The following is a 14966-nucleotide window of genomic DNA, read 5'->3' as shown; positions in this document are numbered from 1 at the left end:
GGGCTGCGACGGGGAGGGTGCGAGCGGGGGACGGTTAAGTGGGGTGTCTCTTCCAAAGCAGACCGGCCGGCGAACCAGGCCCGATGAAGAAAGGTTCTGCTGCGCGACGGCGGCCCATCCCCAATTCGGCTCGGGATGTCCTCATTGCCCTTGATGCCTGGAGCTTCCAACTCGCCCCCACTAGGCCCTGGGGGTCCCTAGCCAGGGAGTGGGACAGAGTGAAGGCGCTGAACCGTCACTGCCGGTGGGTTTTGGGGCCCGCCCCGTTTTACCGTAGACATTGCGTGGCTCTTCTCAGCCCCTGTTTGGGGGCCCGGGGAGGGGGGTGCGCGCACCCGGCGGGGTCCGTTTTGAGAACAGGGCGGCGTCTCTGAGCCCCCGAAATGTGGGAGGACTTTGAGGGTCTGCACGAGGCTCTGAGAAGGAACTGGAAGTCCGGCCTGCCCTCCCTGGAGAGGAGGATTAAGTGTGTGAGAAAGGTCGGGAGAGATGGGGAACCGTGGAAAGGGGCGAGGTACCCTGGGAAGGAAGACGAAGTCTGTGTTCGGACAGACCAGGACTCTAATCCTGAATCTGACGGGACCTTCGGTTTTCTCACAGACCTCACCAGATTGTTAGGATTTGAAAAGATCATTCATCCAACGAATATTAGAGATCTACTATGTGCCAGGCTCTGCTTGGCCCTAGGGATTCAGTGATAGGCCAGATAGACACAGTGCCCCTTCAGGGACTGTGTTGTTGCAGGGAAAACAGACAATAAACAAGTAAACAAATGATAGACAAGACTGGCTGAGTTAGTATCATTACCATTTGCTATGAAGCAAATGAAATAGAGTGATGGGGGGTGGGAGGCGGAGCTAATTTAGTTTGGGCGGTCAGACAAGACCTCCATGACAGGTAAGGAGAACAGGTGGTATTCTGGGCAGAGGGAATAGCTAGTACAAAAGCCCTGAGGAGGGAACAGTCTTGGTGAGTTCAGAAACAAAGGTCAGGGTGGCTGCAGCAAAGTGGGCCATAGGAAGAGTGATAGGAGATGAAATCAGCAGGGTGCAGGTCATGTTAGGGCCCAGTTACCCATGGTAAAGTGTTTAATTTCTACTCAAGTGTAGTGGGCGCATTTGAAGAGTTTTAAACAGAAAAGTGACAAGATACAATTTATATTTTTTAAAAGATCACTCTAGCTACTATGTAAAGAATAAACTGTAGTAGGCAGGAGTCAAAGCAGGAAGGCCATTTAGGAGGAAAGTTTTGGGACTAGGATGGTAGGAGTGGAGGTGATGAATCTCATGGGGCAGTCACAGAAAGTATAAGTTCAATATGGAGGTCACTCCCTCCATACACACACAAAGGACAATATCTACCACAGAGAAAGAACAAATACATTTATTTGGTCCCAAGGGACCAGGCTGGGCTCAATGAGTTCACATAAATTATTTCATTTGAACCCCACCATTCCAATCCTAGTTGGTGAAGGCCTCGTCTTAGTTGCAGAGCTATTGGTGAGGGTTTGGGCCACTTCTCAGATTTTTCTCTTCCACTCTACAGTACAACTTTACCTATTTCCAGATCTCTACACTTTTTCACCCATGTTAAACAAAAACAACATTGGAAATCAGAGCTGAAGGTGGGGTTCTACCAGTAGAGTCTCTGAAATAACTGGTGGAAAAGAAGGGGAAGCTGGTTGTTCTCATTCTGGGGCTTCAGGGTTGGAAAAAATTCCAGTTCTTGACAGACTGAGCCAGGCTTTTTGGCCTCTGGGCACTTGGCAGTGACACATTCGGATGTGGGACCTGGGGGCTCCCTTCCAACTGATTTCATTCCTCGGCTCTATAGAGCAACTAGGCTCCTCCTATTCTCTGCCCCTCTCTCCCTCTCTCTCTCCCTCTCCCTCCCTTCCTCCCTCTCCTTGCAGCCCTTTGCCCTGCATCATTCTTTTCACACCCAACTTTTCGAAGGTGATCCAGACACAGGCCCCTTTCACACCCAGCTTTGGAAGGTGATCCAGACACAGGCCCCTTCTTCCCTTTGGTTTCATTTTCTGAAAGAGACCTGATTCATCCAGCTATTCAGTGCTGAGTAAGAAACTTTCTTCTGGGACTTTCCTGGTGGTCCAGTGGTTAAGACTTCACCTTCCAATGCAGAGGGTGCAGGTTTGGTCCCTGGTAGGGGAGCTTAGATCCCACATGCCTCTGGGCCAAAAAACCAAAACATAAAACAGAAGCAATATTATAATAAATTCAATAAAGACTTTAAAAACGGTCCACATCAAAAAAAAGAAACTTTCTTCTTCCTCCTCTTGCCCTTTTGAGATGAACTAGGGTTCATCCTGGTGCTGACACCTCAATTTGGTTGTGTAACTGGATGAGTGCTAGAAAGGGTGACTAAACCAAGAGTCATGCCAGAGAGGGTCTTGGAACTTGCACTTTGGGAACTCCTCCCCCAGATGGGAATATACTTCTGCTCCAGCAGCCCAAGGTCAGGAAACTTCTTTATTTATCACAGTTGCCTAGTATAGGGTTCTGGGCTCCTTGTGTTGCTCAATAGCCATTGACTGGAGAGTGTTTGGTAGCCTATATTTACCTGGGCTTGGAGGATGATGTTTCTGTGGTCAGGCTGGGCAAATTAGAGAGAGGATGTATAAACAGGACAAGGCTGCTTTCCCAAAGGCCAGAGCCCACAAATAGCTCCTTGTGCTTCTGACCTATTCCCTTCCCCTTTGACAGAAAGCCACTGAGCAAATGATCAGTAGTAAAATGTAACTGAAAATAGTTGTATCCAGATGGAGATTGATTTGCTGATGACAGCAAACTGCAACCTTCTACCTGGACAAAAGACAGGACCAACATCCAGCACTTTGTTTTCTGGGGATTGGAGGTGACCTATGAGCAGAATTAGCTGTACCTTCCATAGAATATTCCTTTTTCCAAGCCAGGTCAGCCCAGCCTACAGCTCTGAATCAAAGGAGTTTCTCAGATTTTGTATAAAATGTATTCAAAATGTCATTTTTCAAGCACCAGTAAAGATACTTGTTTTAGCCCTGTAAGCCTCCCACATACACTAATGGAAGAGGATGACTTTCGGTGTTGAATAGATCTGGGTTGGACTCCCTTCTCTGCGGGTTAGCTGTGGCCTTGGGCAAGTTTCTTCATCTGTACAATGGGGGTAATAAATACTTTCCTTGCAGGGCTGGTGTGATGGTGACAGGCAAGCTCCTTCACCCAGCCTCATCCAGCGAAGGAGTGCCTGTCACTACACATTAGTTTTCCTTCTCCCTAGCTCCCACCCCAGTCATACTTCTATTGTGCCATTAACCTGTTCAAGAAAGGACTTCCCACCCCATCTGCATTTTCCCTGCAGGATGTGTCTGCCTCTGGACACATATGGAAAGTAAATCCATAGTATGCAAGGGGCTGGGGAGGTTAATTGACAAGAGCTGGGAAATTCCAACAGAACCTCCGAAGGAAGATGTCAAAAATCAGACTGATGACCAGTCTCTATTAGCCCAGTTTCAGAGGATTGGCAGCCCACTAGCCTTTGTCTCCTCCTCCTCTCTCTCCTAGACTTCCCCTGAAAAGCAGATGTAATAATTGTCAAAGACAAAACCTAAGGTGGAGGAGAGGGGGCAGCTGGTCTGTGTTATTTCCCAAGCCAGTTCACCCCTGCCAGGTTTAGGTTTACAAGGAAAGTAGACTGAAGTCGACATGTGCCTTCTTTCTTCTGACCCCATTCCTCCCTGAATCATGGTACCAGTCAGGTACCCTGGGATTACAGTAACAGAAATAACAATAGCGAGCTCATATTGAGTGCTTACCGTGTGCCAGGAATCATAGTAAACACTGTATACAGATTAGCACGTTAAATTTGGGCAAGCCTCTGAGGGACATGCCATTATTATCATTCCCATTCTTCAGATGAAGAAACTGAGATAGAAATGTTGTGTAACCAGATGTAGAGAACAAACTTATGGACACCAAGGGGGGAAAGTGGCGGCGGGTGGGGGTGGTGGTGTGATGAATTGGGAGATTGGAATTGACATGTATTCATTGACGTGTATTAAATTGATGACTAATAAGAAAGAAAAATAGCACAAAGAACATACAAAAAAAACAAAAAAAGAAAAGAAAATGCACTGGAGAGCAGGGAAAGATTTAAAAAAAAAAAAAAGAAAGAAATGTGTAACTTGCTCATGACCTCATAACTAGAGTGTGCTAGAATGTCAGGATTTGGATGCTGGCTGTGTGACCCCCATGCCCTGACCCTGCTACCAGCTTTCTGTTCCCTCTTTATCCCCCTCTGAGTGGCCCCCACCCAGCCTGCTCTCTGCAGCTAGGATCTCGGCTGGAGGTCCCCAAGGCTTTCTATGGTCCTGATCACTTCTCCTGGGCTTAGGTGCTAGTTAGCTAATCTGATCATCCATCCTTTGTTAATGGGAGAGGGCTAGAGGAAACTCTTCCCCACCTGGCAATCCCACACACACCCTGGACATTCCTCATTCCTACCCAGGAACACAGGTCCAAATCCAAAGCAAATGCTATCTCATCCTAGAGATCTTCCTTGTTTTGCCCTGAGCTCTGTACCACTTTATACCTCTCTTGGAACCCTTACCTCTTTCTTTTTTTTTTAATATTTGTTTATTTATTTGGCTGCGCTGGGTCTTAGTTACAGCACACAGGATCTTTGTTGCCGTATGCGGAATCTTCTTTGCGGCCTGCTGGATCCTTAGTTGCGGCATGCGAACTCTTAGTTGTAGCATGTGGGATCTAGTTCCCTGACCAGGGATCAAACCTGGGCCCCCTGCATTGGGAGCGCAGAGTCTTAGCCATTGGACCACCAGGGGAGTCCCTTACCTCTTTCTAATAATAACTCATGTCTGTATAGCACTTTATGGTCTACAACACTTTCCCATCCACCCAATCCAGCCCCCGCCTCCTAGGCTTCTTAACCACCTTCTGTAACTGGGGTGACAGAGAACATGGTGGTTCAGCACCCAAGGTCTGGAATCTACTCTGCCAGCATCCCAGCTCCACCATTTGCTAACTGAGTGACACTGGACAAGTTGCCTATTTAGCTTCTTCACTCAGTTTTCTTATCTATGAAATGGGATAATAACAGTGCTTCTATCTGGTCATTGTGAGGGCTAAATGAGATAAACACACACAGAGACACACAAACACACACACACAACAGCACACATACACACACAGCAAGCAACTCATTAAGTGTTGGCTATTGTTATCATTATATCATTGAATCCCCAAACCCTGTGGGAAAAAGCAAAGCAAGTCAGTTCTTGTCATCAGTAAACACAAGTTTAAACCAGATAATCTCTAAGCTCTCTGCCAGCTCTATCAGGCTCTGATTCTACCATGAATCACGGTTATTTATGGACACATCTTAGTTCTTCTATGCTGTAGCAACCCCTGAAGGCCCAGCCCTTAATAGAGGGCCTTGTATATAGCAGACTGTCCTGCCAGGTCAGGGTTAGCATGTAACAATAGTCCCTCCCTCATCCAGGCAGTGGGAGGAACTAACGAGAAATTCCTATATAGCCTTTAGCACACTGCCTGGTACTAAGTAAGCTCCTAATAAATCATAGTTACTATTGTTCCATCTTACAGTGAGCCTCCCAAACATGGTCCTTAAAAACATGGACTCTAGAACCATACTGCCGGGGTTCATCTTAGTGCTGATCCTGTGAGACTTTGAGTAAGTTAATTAACCACCTGGGCCTCAGTTTCCTCATCTGTAAGATGAACACGATGATAACAGCATGTGCCTAAATAAGGTTGTTGCATAGATCAGATGAGTTAATATAAGAAAGGCACATAGATTTGTGCTTGGCATATGCTTGGTGTATGTAAGTGCTTTTTGTCATCGTTTACAAATGAGGAGACCCAGGCTCAGAGACATCAAGTGACATCCCCAAGCAGTAGTGGAGCTGGGATCCAAATCTAACTGAGTCTCTCTGATTCCAGAGCCTCAGTCTTTTTTTTTTAATTAATTAATTTAGTTTTGGCTGCGTTGGGTCTTTGTTGCTGCATGCGGGCTTTCTCTAGTTGCGGCGAGCAGGGGCTACTCTTCATTGCGGTGCACGGGCTTCTCATTGCGGTGGCTTCTCTTGTTGCAGAGCACGGGCTCTAGGCGACCGGGCTTCAGTAGTTGTGGCACGCAGGCTCAGTAGTTGTGGCTCACGGGCTCTACAGTGCAGGCTCAGTAGTTGCGGTGCACGGGCTTAGTTGCTCCACGGCATGTGGGATCTTCCCGGACGAGGGCTTGAACCTGTGTCCCCTGCATTGGCAGGCGGATTCTTAACCACTGCGCCACCAGGGAAGCCCCAGCGCCTGTCTTAGTATTAGGATATGTTGCTGCCCCAGGCGATCCATGTATACTTTAACAGGAGCCTTCTCCTATGGTGGAGATCTCAAGAGTGGAGGAGAGTGAGTTGGCACCAGAGACCTCTGGGGCAAGGATGCCCTCAAATCATGCCACAGAAGTGGCTCTTTCCTCACCTTTGTCTGGCCATATGGTTTTAGCGTTCCATCAGGGCTCAGGCCCAGAAGCCCAGAAACATGGCACCACCCACACAGGCCTCTAACCTGGAATCTGCAGCAAAACCCTCATTATGCACATCAATGGCACACTCAAAGCTGGGCCCCAGCTGTTTAACACAGACAGGCCCTGGCCTTGAGGCTTTTTCCATTTCTGAGGCATGATTCAGCCCAGGAGACAAGACCAGACAGACTAGTACCTGAGGAAGGAGGGCTTGGTGGTGGATGGAGGGGGAGAAGAAAAACAGAGGTTAGAGCAGGGCAAGTCTCTCAGCTGCTGGGCTGCAGGGGGAGGGGGCAGGAGCGAGCAGAGGGAGCCCGCCTGCTGGAGGAGCTGCACAAAACTGAGCCGCCCACTGACCAATGTATCTTCCTTGCAGTCAAATTTATTGATTTCAACATGAATCCAACCATGCTTCTAAAGCCCCAGAAAAACACTAATAACATTTCACAATTGTGTAGCACAGTATGATTTCCATAGCATTGCACATAAATAAGCTCAATTTTGAGCTGCTTTTGAAAATAATTGGCTTCTCTTATTACAAAGCATCACATGCTTATTGAGGAATACTGGGAAATGTTTTTAAATGTAAATTTTAAAATGTCAAATATGTATATATGATACCACTAGCAGTAACGTTTTCAGTAAATTTCTAACTAGGCTTTTTTTCTGAGCCTATATACATATATAGGTCACTTAAACAAAATTGGAGGCATACTACATAAAGAGTTTTAGATTTTTTTTTCCCATTTAACATAAAATCATAGGCATTTTCTAATGGTGCCAAACATTCAGCTATAAAAATCCATAATGACTGCATTTATCAGTATAGAAGTGCCACAATTTCTGTAGCCATGCCCTAATTGTTGGACATTCCAGATATTTACAGAAGTGTTTACCTATAAATAATACTGCCGTGAACATCTTTTTACTTACATTTCTGTCTATATATCTGATTATGTCCTAATAGTAAATTTCTAGTAATGGAACTACTAGCTCGAAGGATTTGAATATTTCTGAGTACATATAGCCGAATTACTCTCCAGAAAAGGTATTCAATTTACACTCCCACCAGCAACGTGTGACAATGTACCTCTCTACGTTTTGAGCCAGTGAGTTAGGTAACAAGCATCTCATGTTACAGATAAGGAAAATTGGGGTTCATACAACTAAAAGTCAAACTCTAGTGCCCTGGATTTGGTGCCAGGGCCCTTCCCACTCTGCCTTCTAGACAAGAAGAGCTCTGCAAAGGTTTCCCTGAGTAATGGAGTTGTATAAAATTTTACTTTTATATCCACACTTATTGGTGAAAATATTTTTGAAAATCTTCAGTTTCTTGACCTTATTTGTGCCATGGGCCCCTTTGGCAGCCTGGTTAAGCTTATCAACCCCATCTCAGAGTAATGTGTTTGTATGCATACAATAAAATACATAGGATTATAAAGGAAATGAATTATATTAAAATATAAAAACAAAATGATGATAGAGTAATACATCTGCTCCTTTATAAATGCATTAATGACAATATCTAGTACTACATGTAGGAGAGGCAGTGCACCAGGGGTCCTGGACATCCTTGCTGAGTTTACCCTTGTGATATTGAGCGGTTTCAGTAGGTAGTCACTTAGGCAACAGACTAGCTTATTTGCTGCTTACTCAAACAAGTGCTGGGCCCTCGGCTCTAAATTCTTCTTATGTAACATAATCTACTACATGTGCTCCAGTCACCTGGCCCTCCACATTGCCCAGCGGGAATTAGAGCTCAGGGAAACAGCGCAAATACACTGACACTCTAGCTACCCCTTTTGCTGTGAGTAATAAAGTCTTACATTTGGGATCCAGGAGTTTTGTGTCTTCTGTCCTTATCCAGGAAACTGTGGCAAGCTGACTTGTTAGCTTGCAGGGAGGGTAAAATCTCAGCGCCTTCACAGTTCTGACCCTATCATTCATTTCAAAGTAGTGTTAAGCGTAAATGATATTTTGAGATGTATGCAACAGCTATAATGCAGACTGAAAATACCTGTAATTTTTACTTGTGCAAAAGTCACTGTGGTTTGTTGTGCACATTCATAGTTGAAGGAAATGCTCACTTTCAGTTAAAGGTTTCTGAAAATAAATGGCAGTTTTTTCTCATTCAAGTTCACAGATTTTAGGAGAACTCTTGGCTACTGCCAACTCCTCAAAAGAAGACCAGAAAAACCTGTTGATCACGCAAAGTAAGTCTAAGTTAATTCAGTATTTACTGCAGAAAGGGAGAATAACACCTTGAAAGAGACTTGGTGTAGTTTCTAAGAAGGAAGCTTTCAAGAAAGGGTGTTTATAGGATTTGGAGGCCTGGGCTCCAGTGCTTTAAGGTGGTTTTTCAAAGCAAGAAATTGATGGGGAGTGGGCACAGTTTGTGACATTTAAGACAGTTTAAGATCCGTAGACACAGAAAAGCAGGGGTCTTGAAGCAAGTCTCGTTAAATAAACTTGGTCATATATGTGAGCTCTTTGCCTATGTGAGCAGTCTGTGGTCCTGAGAGTCATCTGTCCTGTCCTAGATGAGCAAACTATTTGCCCAGATAAATTAATTTCTTGAAGCAAACAATTAATCTATTTATCCTCCTGGACTAGAATTTCCTAGAGCAGTTGTGTCATGTTGACATGGGTGGTCTCAGTTCTTATTTAACAAGACCAACTTCTTAGCTTGAAATCCCCTTTCTCACAAAAGTGGAAGCCTGCCTATTTTTGCCTGTTTTTGCTCTGTCCTTTCCATACTGTGAGTTCACCGTGTGTGTGGGCTAAATGTTATACTCCTAGATGTGGGGTTCATTTGTTTTCTATATATGTTTACCCAAAAGACCCAGTAAAATACCTTTTTTAATATATGGGGGTATTTATTTGGTGAGGATTCCTTGTGCAGTACACTTTTCCATACATACGTAATACTTGAATAATTAAGGTGGTTTTTTTTTGTAATACCCTTCTGTTGACCCTGATAGCTGTTGCTTTTTTTTTCCTTTTTGCATCAAAATTCCAAAAAAGAGCCATCTGTACTCATTGTTTCTGATTACCCTTTCATTGTCTTTTTTTTTTTTTGAAATGAACTTCTTTATTTGGAAAATTACAAACATAAACAAAACTAGAGAGAATTGTAGAGTACGAATCACCTGGATTCAATAATCATAAACTCATAGTCAGTCATGGTTCATCCATACCCCATCCCGCACACATTCCCATTGTATTATTTCGAAGCAAATCTCAGACATTTTATCATTTCATCAATAATTATTTTAGTATATATCTTTAAAAGATAAGATTTTTTAACCTAACCATAATATCATAAATCTGAAAAATAGTACCATATTATCTAAAATATAATATTATAAAATAGCATAATACCATAATATCTTCAAATCAACAATTAATTCCTTAATATCGTTAAATATCCAATCAGGGTTCACATTCCTAAATGTCTCATAAATGATAGCACATGTTTTTTCATTTGAATCAGGATCTAAATAAGACCCATATATTGCATTTGGATGCTATGTACCTTAAATTTATTTAGAGATTCCCTATCCCTCCCCCCCCCCTTTTTTTTCTTCTTCTTTTTAAATTCATTTATTGAAGAAACTAGGTCACTTGTCCTGTGGAGTTTGCTACGGTCTGAATTTTGCTGATTGCATCCCCTTGATTTGTTGTTTAACATGTTCTTCTCATCCCTATATTTTCTGTAACTTGTTGGCAGTTAGACCTGGTGACTCTCAGATTCAGTTTGAATGTTTAGGCAAGAATAGTTGAGAGGTAGCACAGTGGTCTCCTATTACGAAGCATAGGATGGATGTCTACTCATCTCTTTCTCGCTTTATCTTGGTCTCTCTTTGCAACCATTGATGATCATTGCCTACATCCATCATTTCCTTAGTGGTTGCATTATTTCTTCTTTATTTAATAATGAGAATACTTTTATAAAGAGAAACTTCCTCTTGTTAACTATTTAGCTATGCTGACATACAGTTTACATAGAAAAGGCAGGTCATACTTGATTCTTTCCTTTTGTTTTTGTTTGTTTGTTTCAAAATAATGAATTGTTTCCCTAACATCCTCCAAAAATGAACATTACAGATTGCTGGGGAATTTTACTGTATTACTACAAACTCATGGACTTAAACGTATTTCACATGTTTCTGTTCATTCTTATTGACGTAAATACCATTTTTTTAAAAAAATTATTTATTTATTTATTTATGGCTGTGTTGGGTCTTCGTTTCCGTGCGAGGGCTTTCTCTAGTTGCGGCAAGCAGGGGCCACTCTTCATCGCGGTGCGCGGGCTTCTCACTATCGCAGCCTCTCTTGTTGCGGAGCACATGCTCCAGACGCGCAGGCTCAGTAGTTGTGGCTCACGGGCCCAGCTGCTCCGCGGCACGTGGGATCTTCCCAGACCAGGGCTTGATCCCGTGTCCCTTGCATTGGCAGACAGATTCGCAACCACTGCGCCACCAGGGAAGCCCGTAAATACCATTTTTAATCTAGCATATTGTCAAAGATCAAAAAGTTTGAAAACATACAGCTATGGGGTGGCTGTGTAAAATGGTTCAACATCTATGGACAGCAATTTGGCAATATTTAACAAATTATAAAATGCACATTTCCTTTGACCCAACAATTTTACTTTTAGGAATTTATCCTAGAAATGGACTTACAAGCACGCAAAGTGATGTATGTACAAAGGTATTAACTGCAGTCTTGTTTACTTTAGCAAAATAAATGGAAAGAGATATTTATACACACACGTTTATAGCAGCATTATACACAATAGCCAAAAAGTGGAAGCAACCCAAATGCCCATGGCTGGATGAATGGATAAAATGTGGTATATACATACAATGGAATATTATTCAGTCTTAACAAGGAAAGAAATTCTGACATGTACTGCAACATGGAGGTGTTGGTTGCACAACAATGTAAATACTTGATGGTACTGAGCTGTACAATTAAAATGATTAATTAAGATGGTAAATTTTATGTTGTGTATTTTGCCACAATTAATTTTTTTAATTCAAATATATAAAGTAAATTAAAATTAAAACTGTAATTACTAACATGAATTTTACCATTCATCTTTCTATTGTGCAATGCCAGTTTTAAATGCACCTATCATAGTATTTCACTCACACACGGAATCACACAATACAGAAATTACACAATTTGTGACTTACGGTTTGTCCCCAGGGGTGCCTTGAGCTGTCCATAACAGACAAACACAAGAAAGACGGAGGAAGGTCTTTAGGAGGAAAAGAACCCTCCCAATCCTCCCCCAAGCTCGGAGCCAGAGTAGGGCGCGCTTCCGGAACACGCGGACACTCTCTAGCGAGAGCGGTCCCCCCAGGGCGCATCCCTCCTGCAGGGTTGCAGCGAGCGCAGGCCTGCGTGCTGCTGTGTCCGGCTCCTGCCAGCAGATGACCGCCCTAGCCTGGCGGAGTCTGGAGAGGTCAGGCCAGGTGTCTCTCCTGCCCCAGGGCCCCCTGCCCAAACCGGGGCAGACAGGCGACTCCCAACGGTACTGAGACCTCGGCGCCGGTGAAACTCTCGCCCCTGGATTGAGGTGGGCGAGAGACCCTGCGCAGCCAGCCCGGGGAAGGGATGGGCACCATCACACCCCTGACCCTTCCCATGGCCGCGCCCAGAACTCTGCCGGGGACGGAAGGGAGCAGCAGTCGCCGGGCAGGGCCAGGGACACCGGGAGGCGGAAGGAGGCGGGATGGCGCATGAACCAAGGCTTCCAGCCCCTGGCGCATGCTCCATTGCTCTAGGAGACTTCCTTCTGAAACGCAAATTCAAAGATACAGTTCAGGATTTCGAGGCAGTAACAGCACTTCAGAACATGGGACCCCCTGTACGACTGCACCGGCCACACACCCATGCAGCCGGCCCTGGTAGGTAGGGATCGCAAGTCTTGGTGATAACATCTAGAGCTGTGCTGTCCAATAGAAATAAAATGTGAGCCCCACAGGCGAGCCACGTATGTAATTTTAAATGTTCTAGTGTCTAATTAAAAAGGTGAGATTAATTTTAATATATTTTATTTACCCTAACATATCCAAAAATATTATCATCTCAACATGTAATCAGTATTAAAATTACTGAGACATTTTACTTTTTTTTTTTTTTTTTCATACATACTAAGTCCTCAAAATCCAGTGTGTATTTTACACTTAGGTCACATCTCGTTCCAAGACCTCAATTGCCACATGGGGCTAGTGGCTGATCAAGTGGACAGGGCAGGTGTAGAGCATGAAAAAGGAAGTGGGTGGCTGGAGGACCGTTTGTGCTGTTGCCACTTGGTGGCATAATATTGGCTGCTAAAACAGAAATACCTACCAACGTTTGTCAGTCACTTCCTGTGACTGGTGCAATTTGGCACCAGAATTCCTATGAGTAATTTTGATGACTATTGTGAATATTGTGCTGCTATTTTAACACTGTTACTGATTTTTAAATATTCCTGTATGTAACAGTGTCATCCAGACATTCATTAAAGCAGTGGTTCTAATGCTAATGCTACAAAACCGCCCCTAATCAATAAACATTAGAAGGGGAAGTTAGATGTGTCAATTGCCAAGAGGGAAACCAAGTAACCAATGTTATGCTCCATGTTGTTAATTTAGAAATGAAACCTTGGGAAATACTGGAAAGTTCTGAAAAATAAAAATCAACATTTAAGCAGATACTTTTAAGTTTTCAAAAAATGGTTACATAAGGCAAAAAGAAAGGAAAAAACAAAACCTGACAACAGAGCTGGAAGATCCAGGTCAGAGTAATGTGAACCTGAGCTGCCCTGGTTGTGCATGTAAACACTCAGAACAAAAAGCCCTGTTTTACATTTTGCATGTGTTCCTACAGGGGAAATTGAGTGCTTACTAGAACACTGTCATTAGGTACAGTTTCATTTTCACTAGCCTTTCCCATTCAGGAGTCACTTTACTGGCGGACTAGCCTGCCATGTAGTGGTGAAAATGGGAAACTACAGGCCACTTTTTAAGCATTTTATGCATAGTATTTGAAACATCAAAATAATAAATGCAATATAAAATAAACACCTGGAAGTGCACCATCCATCTTAAGAACTAGACATTACCTATTAATGCATCCACCTGTATGCCTTTTTCTTATCTTATCCTGCCTCCTCATTAGAGATAATACTGGCTTGAATTTTATGTTGACCATTTTCTTGATTTTTAAAAATAGGTTGTTTTATCATTTGTATATGCATCCCTAAATGAAATATTGTTTAATTTACTCATCTGAGCTTTATTAAAGTGCTGTCATGATTTTATGCCATTTTCTGCAACTTGCCTTTTTCATACATTATATTTGACCATGTTATGTGTGTAGCTGGAGTTGATTCCCTGTGGGAATAGATAGCTATTTATTTATCCATTCTCCTGTCAATGGACATTTGGTAGCCTCCAATTTTTTGCCATTTTTTAACAGTATGGCAATGAATATTCTTATACATGTGCAAGAACCTCTTTATAACATATCTAGTTCAATTTTACAAAATACATATAGCCAAAGTGTCTTTCAAAGTTGTACCAGTTTACACTCCATTTGTGGTATATAAAAGGTCCCAGTGATCTTCATCTCCATCAGCACTCGGTGTGACTAAATTTCTTAGTTGTTGCCAATGGAGTTGGAAAACAGGATCTTATTGTGGCATTGACTTGTATAATATTTCCCTGGCCATCAATGAGGTCCAGCGTATTTTAATTTTTATTGGAGATTTGTTTCCTTTTTTGTAAAGTGTCTATTTATGTCTTTTGCCCATTTTTAACTGGTTTATCTCTTTGTAATTTTAAGATTAAGATCTTAATCTAGGGAGATATATATCAGTTTCTGTATTTAGCAACCTTGGTGAATTGTTTTGTATTTAGCAACCTTGGTAAACTCTCTCATTAATTCTAATAATTTGTCTGTAGATTCTTTTGGGGTTTTCTATGTAAACAATTATATTAGCTACAAATAATGACAGTATTGTTTCCTTCTCTCTCCTTATATCTCTTATCCTTGCCTTGTGGAGCAGAAGAGGTGATGGCAGACTCCTTTGCCTCGTTCTGCTCTTAAAGAAACAGTGCTTTCAATGATTCATCATTAAGAATGATGACTACTGTAGGCTTTTTAAAAAAGATTACCTCTTAATGTTAGGAAGTTTTTTTTATTCCTGCTTTACTAAGAGTTTTTACCAGGCATGAATGTTGACTTTTACTGACTGCCTTTACTAGATCTATTTAGATAATCATACAACTTCTCCTTTAACCCATTAATGTGATGAATTAAAGTCATGGGCTTTTATGTTAAATGATCCAAATATTCTAGGGATAAATCCAGCTTAGTCATGATGAATTGCCTTTAATATATGCTGTTGGATTTGA

The 14966-nt window shown here is 42.7% G+C and overlaps 1 protein-coding gene across 5 annotated transcripts in view; it reads left to right on the top strand.

The window, feature by feature from the left end:
- Positions 1–83: 83 nt before the first annotated feature.
- Positions 84–14966, top strand: part of LOC309653912 (uncharacterized protein) — a gene marked incomplete at its 5' end in the record, with an annotated part of 32807 nt that continues 17924 nt past the window's right edge. For 2 of the 5 annotated variants that reach the window (XM_082448218.1, XM_082448217.1), the window contains 2 exons: positions 84–244; positions 8689–8765. In XM_082448218.1, coding sequence (XP_082304344.1) covers positions 84–244; positions 8689–8765 — 238 coding nt within the window. Of the gene's footprint in view, positions 245–8688; positions 12471–14966 lie in introns of all 5 variants that reach the window. The other 3 variants (XR_014259626.1, XR_014259627.1, XR_014259628.1) reach the window with 3 other exon arrangements.

The sequence above is a fragment of the Balaenoptera physalus genome (assembly GCF_965194825.1).
Source record: "Balaenoptera physalus genome assembly, chromosome: 2".
In the NCBI taxonomy this organism is placed as follows: Eukaryota; Metazoa; Chordata; class Mammalia; order Artiodactyla; family Balaenopteridae; genus Balaenoptera; species Balaenoptera physalus.
Note: the sequence above shows the minus strand (reverse complement) of the source record. Positions and strands in the feature narration are given on the sequence as shown.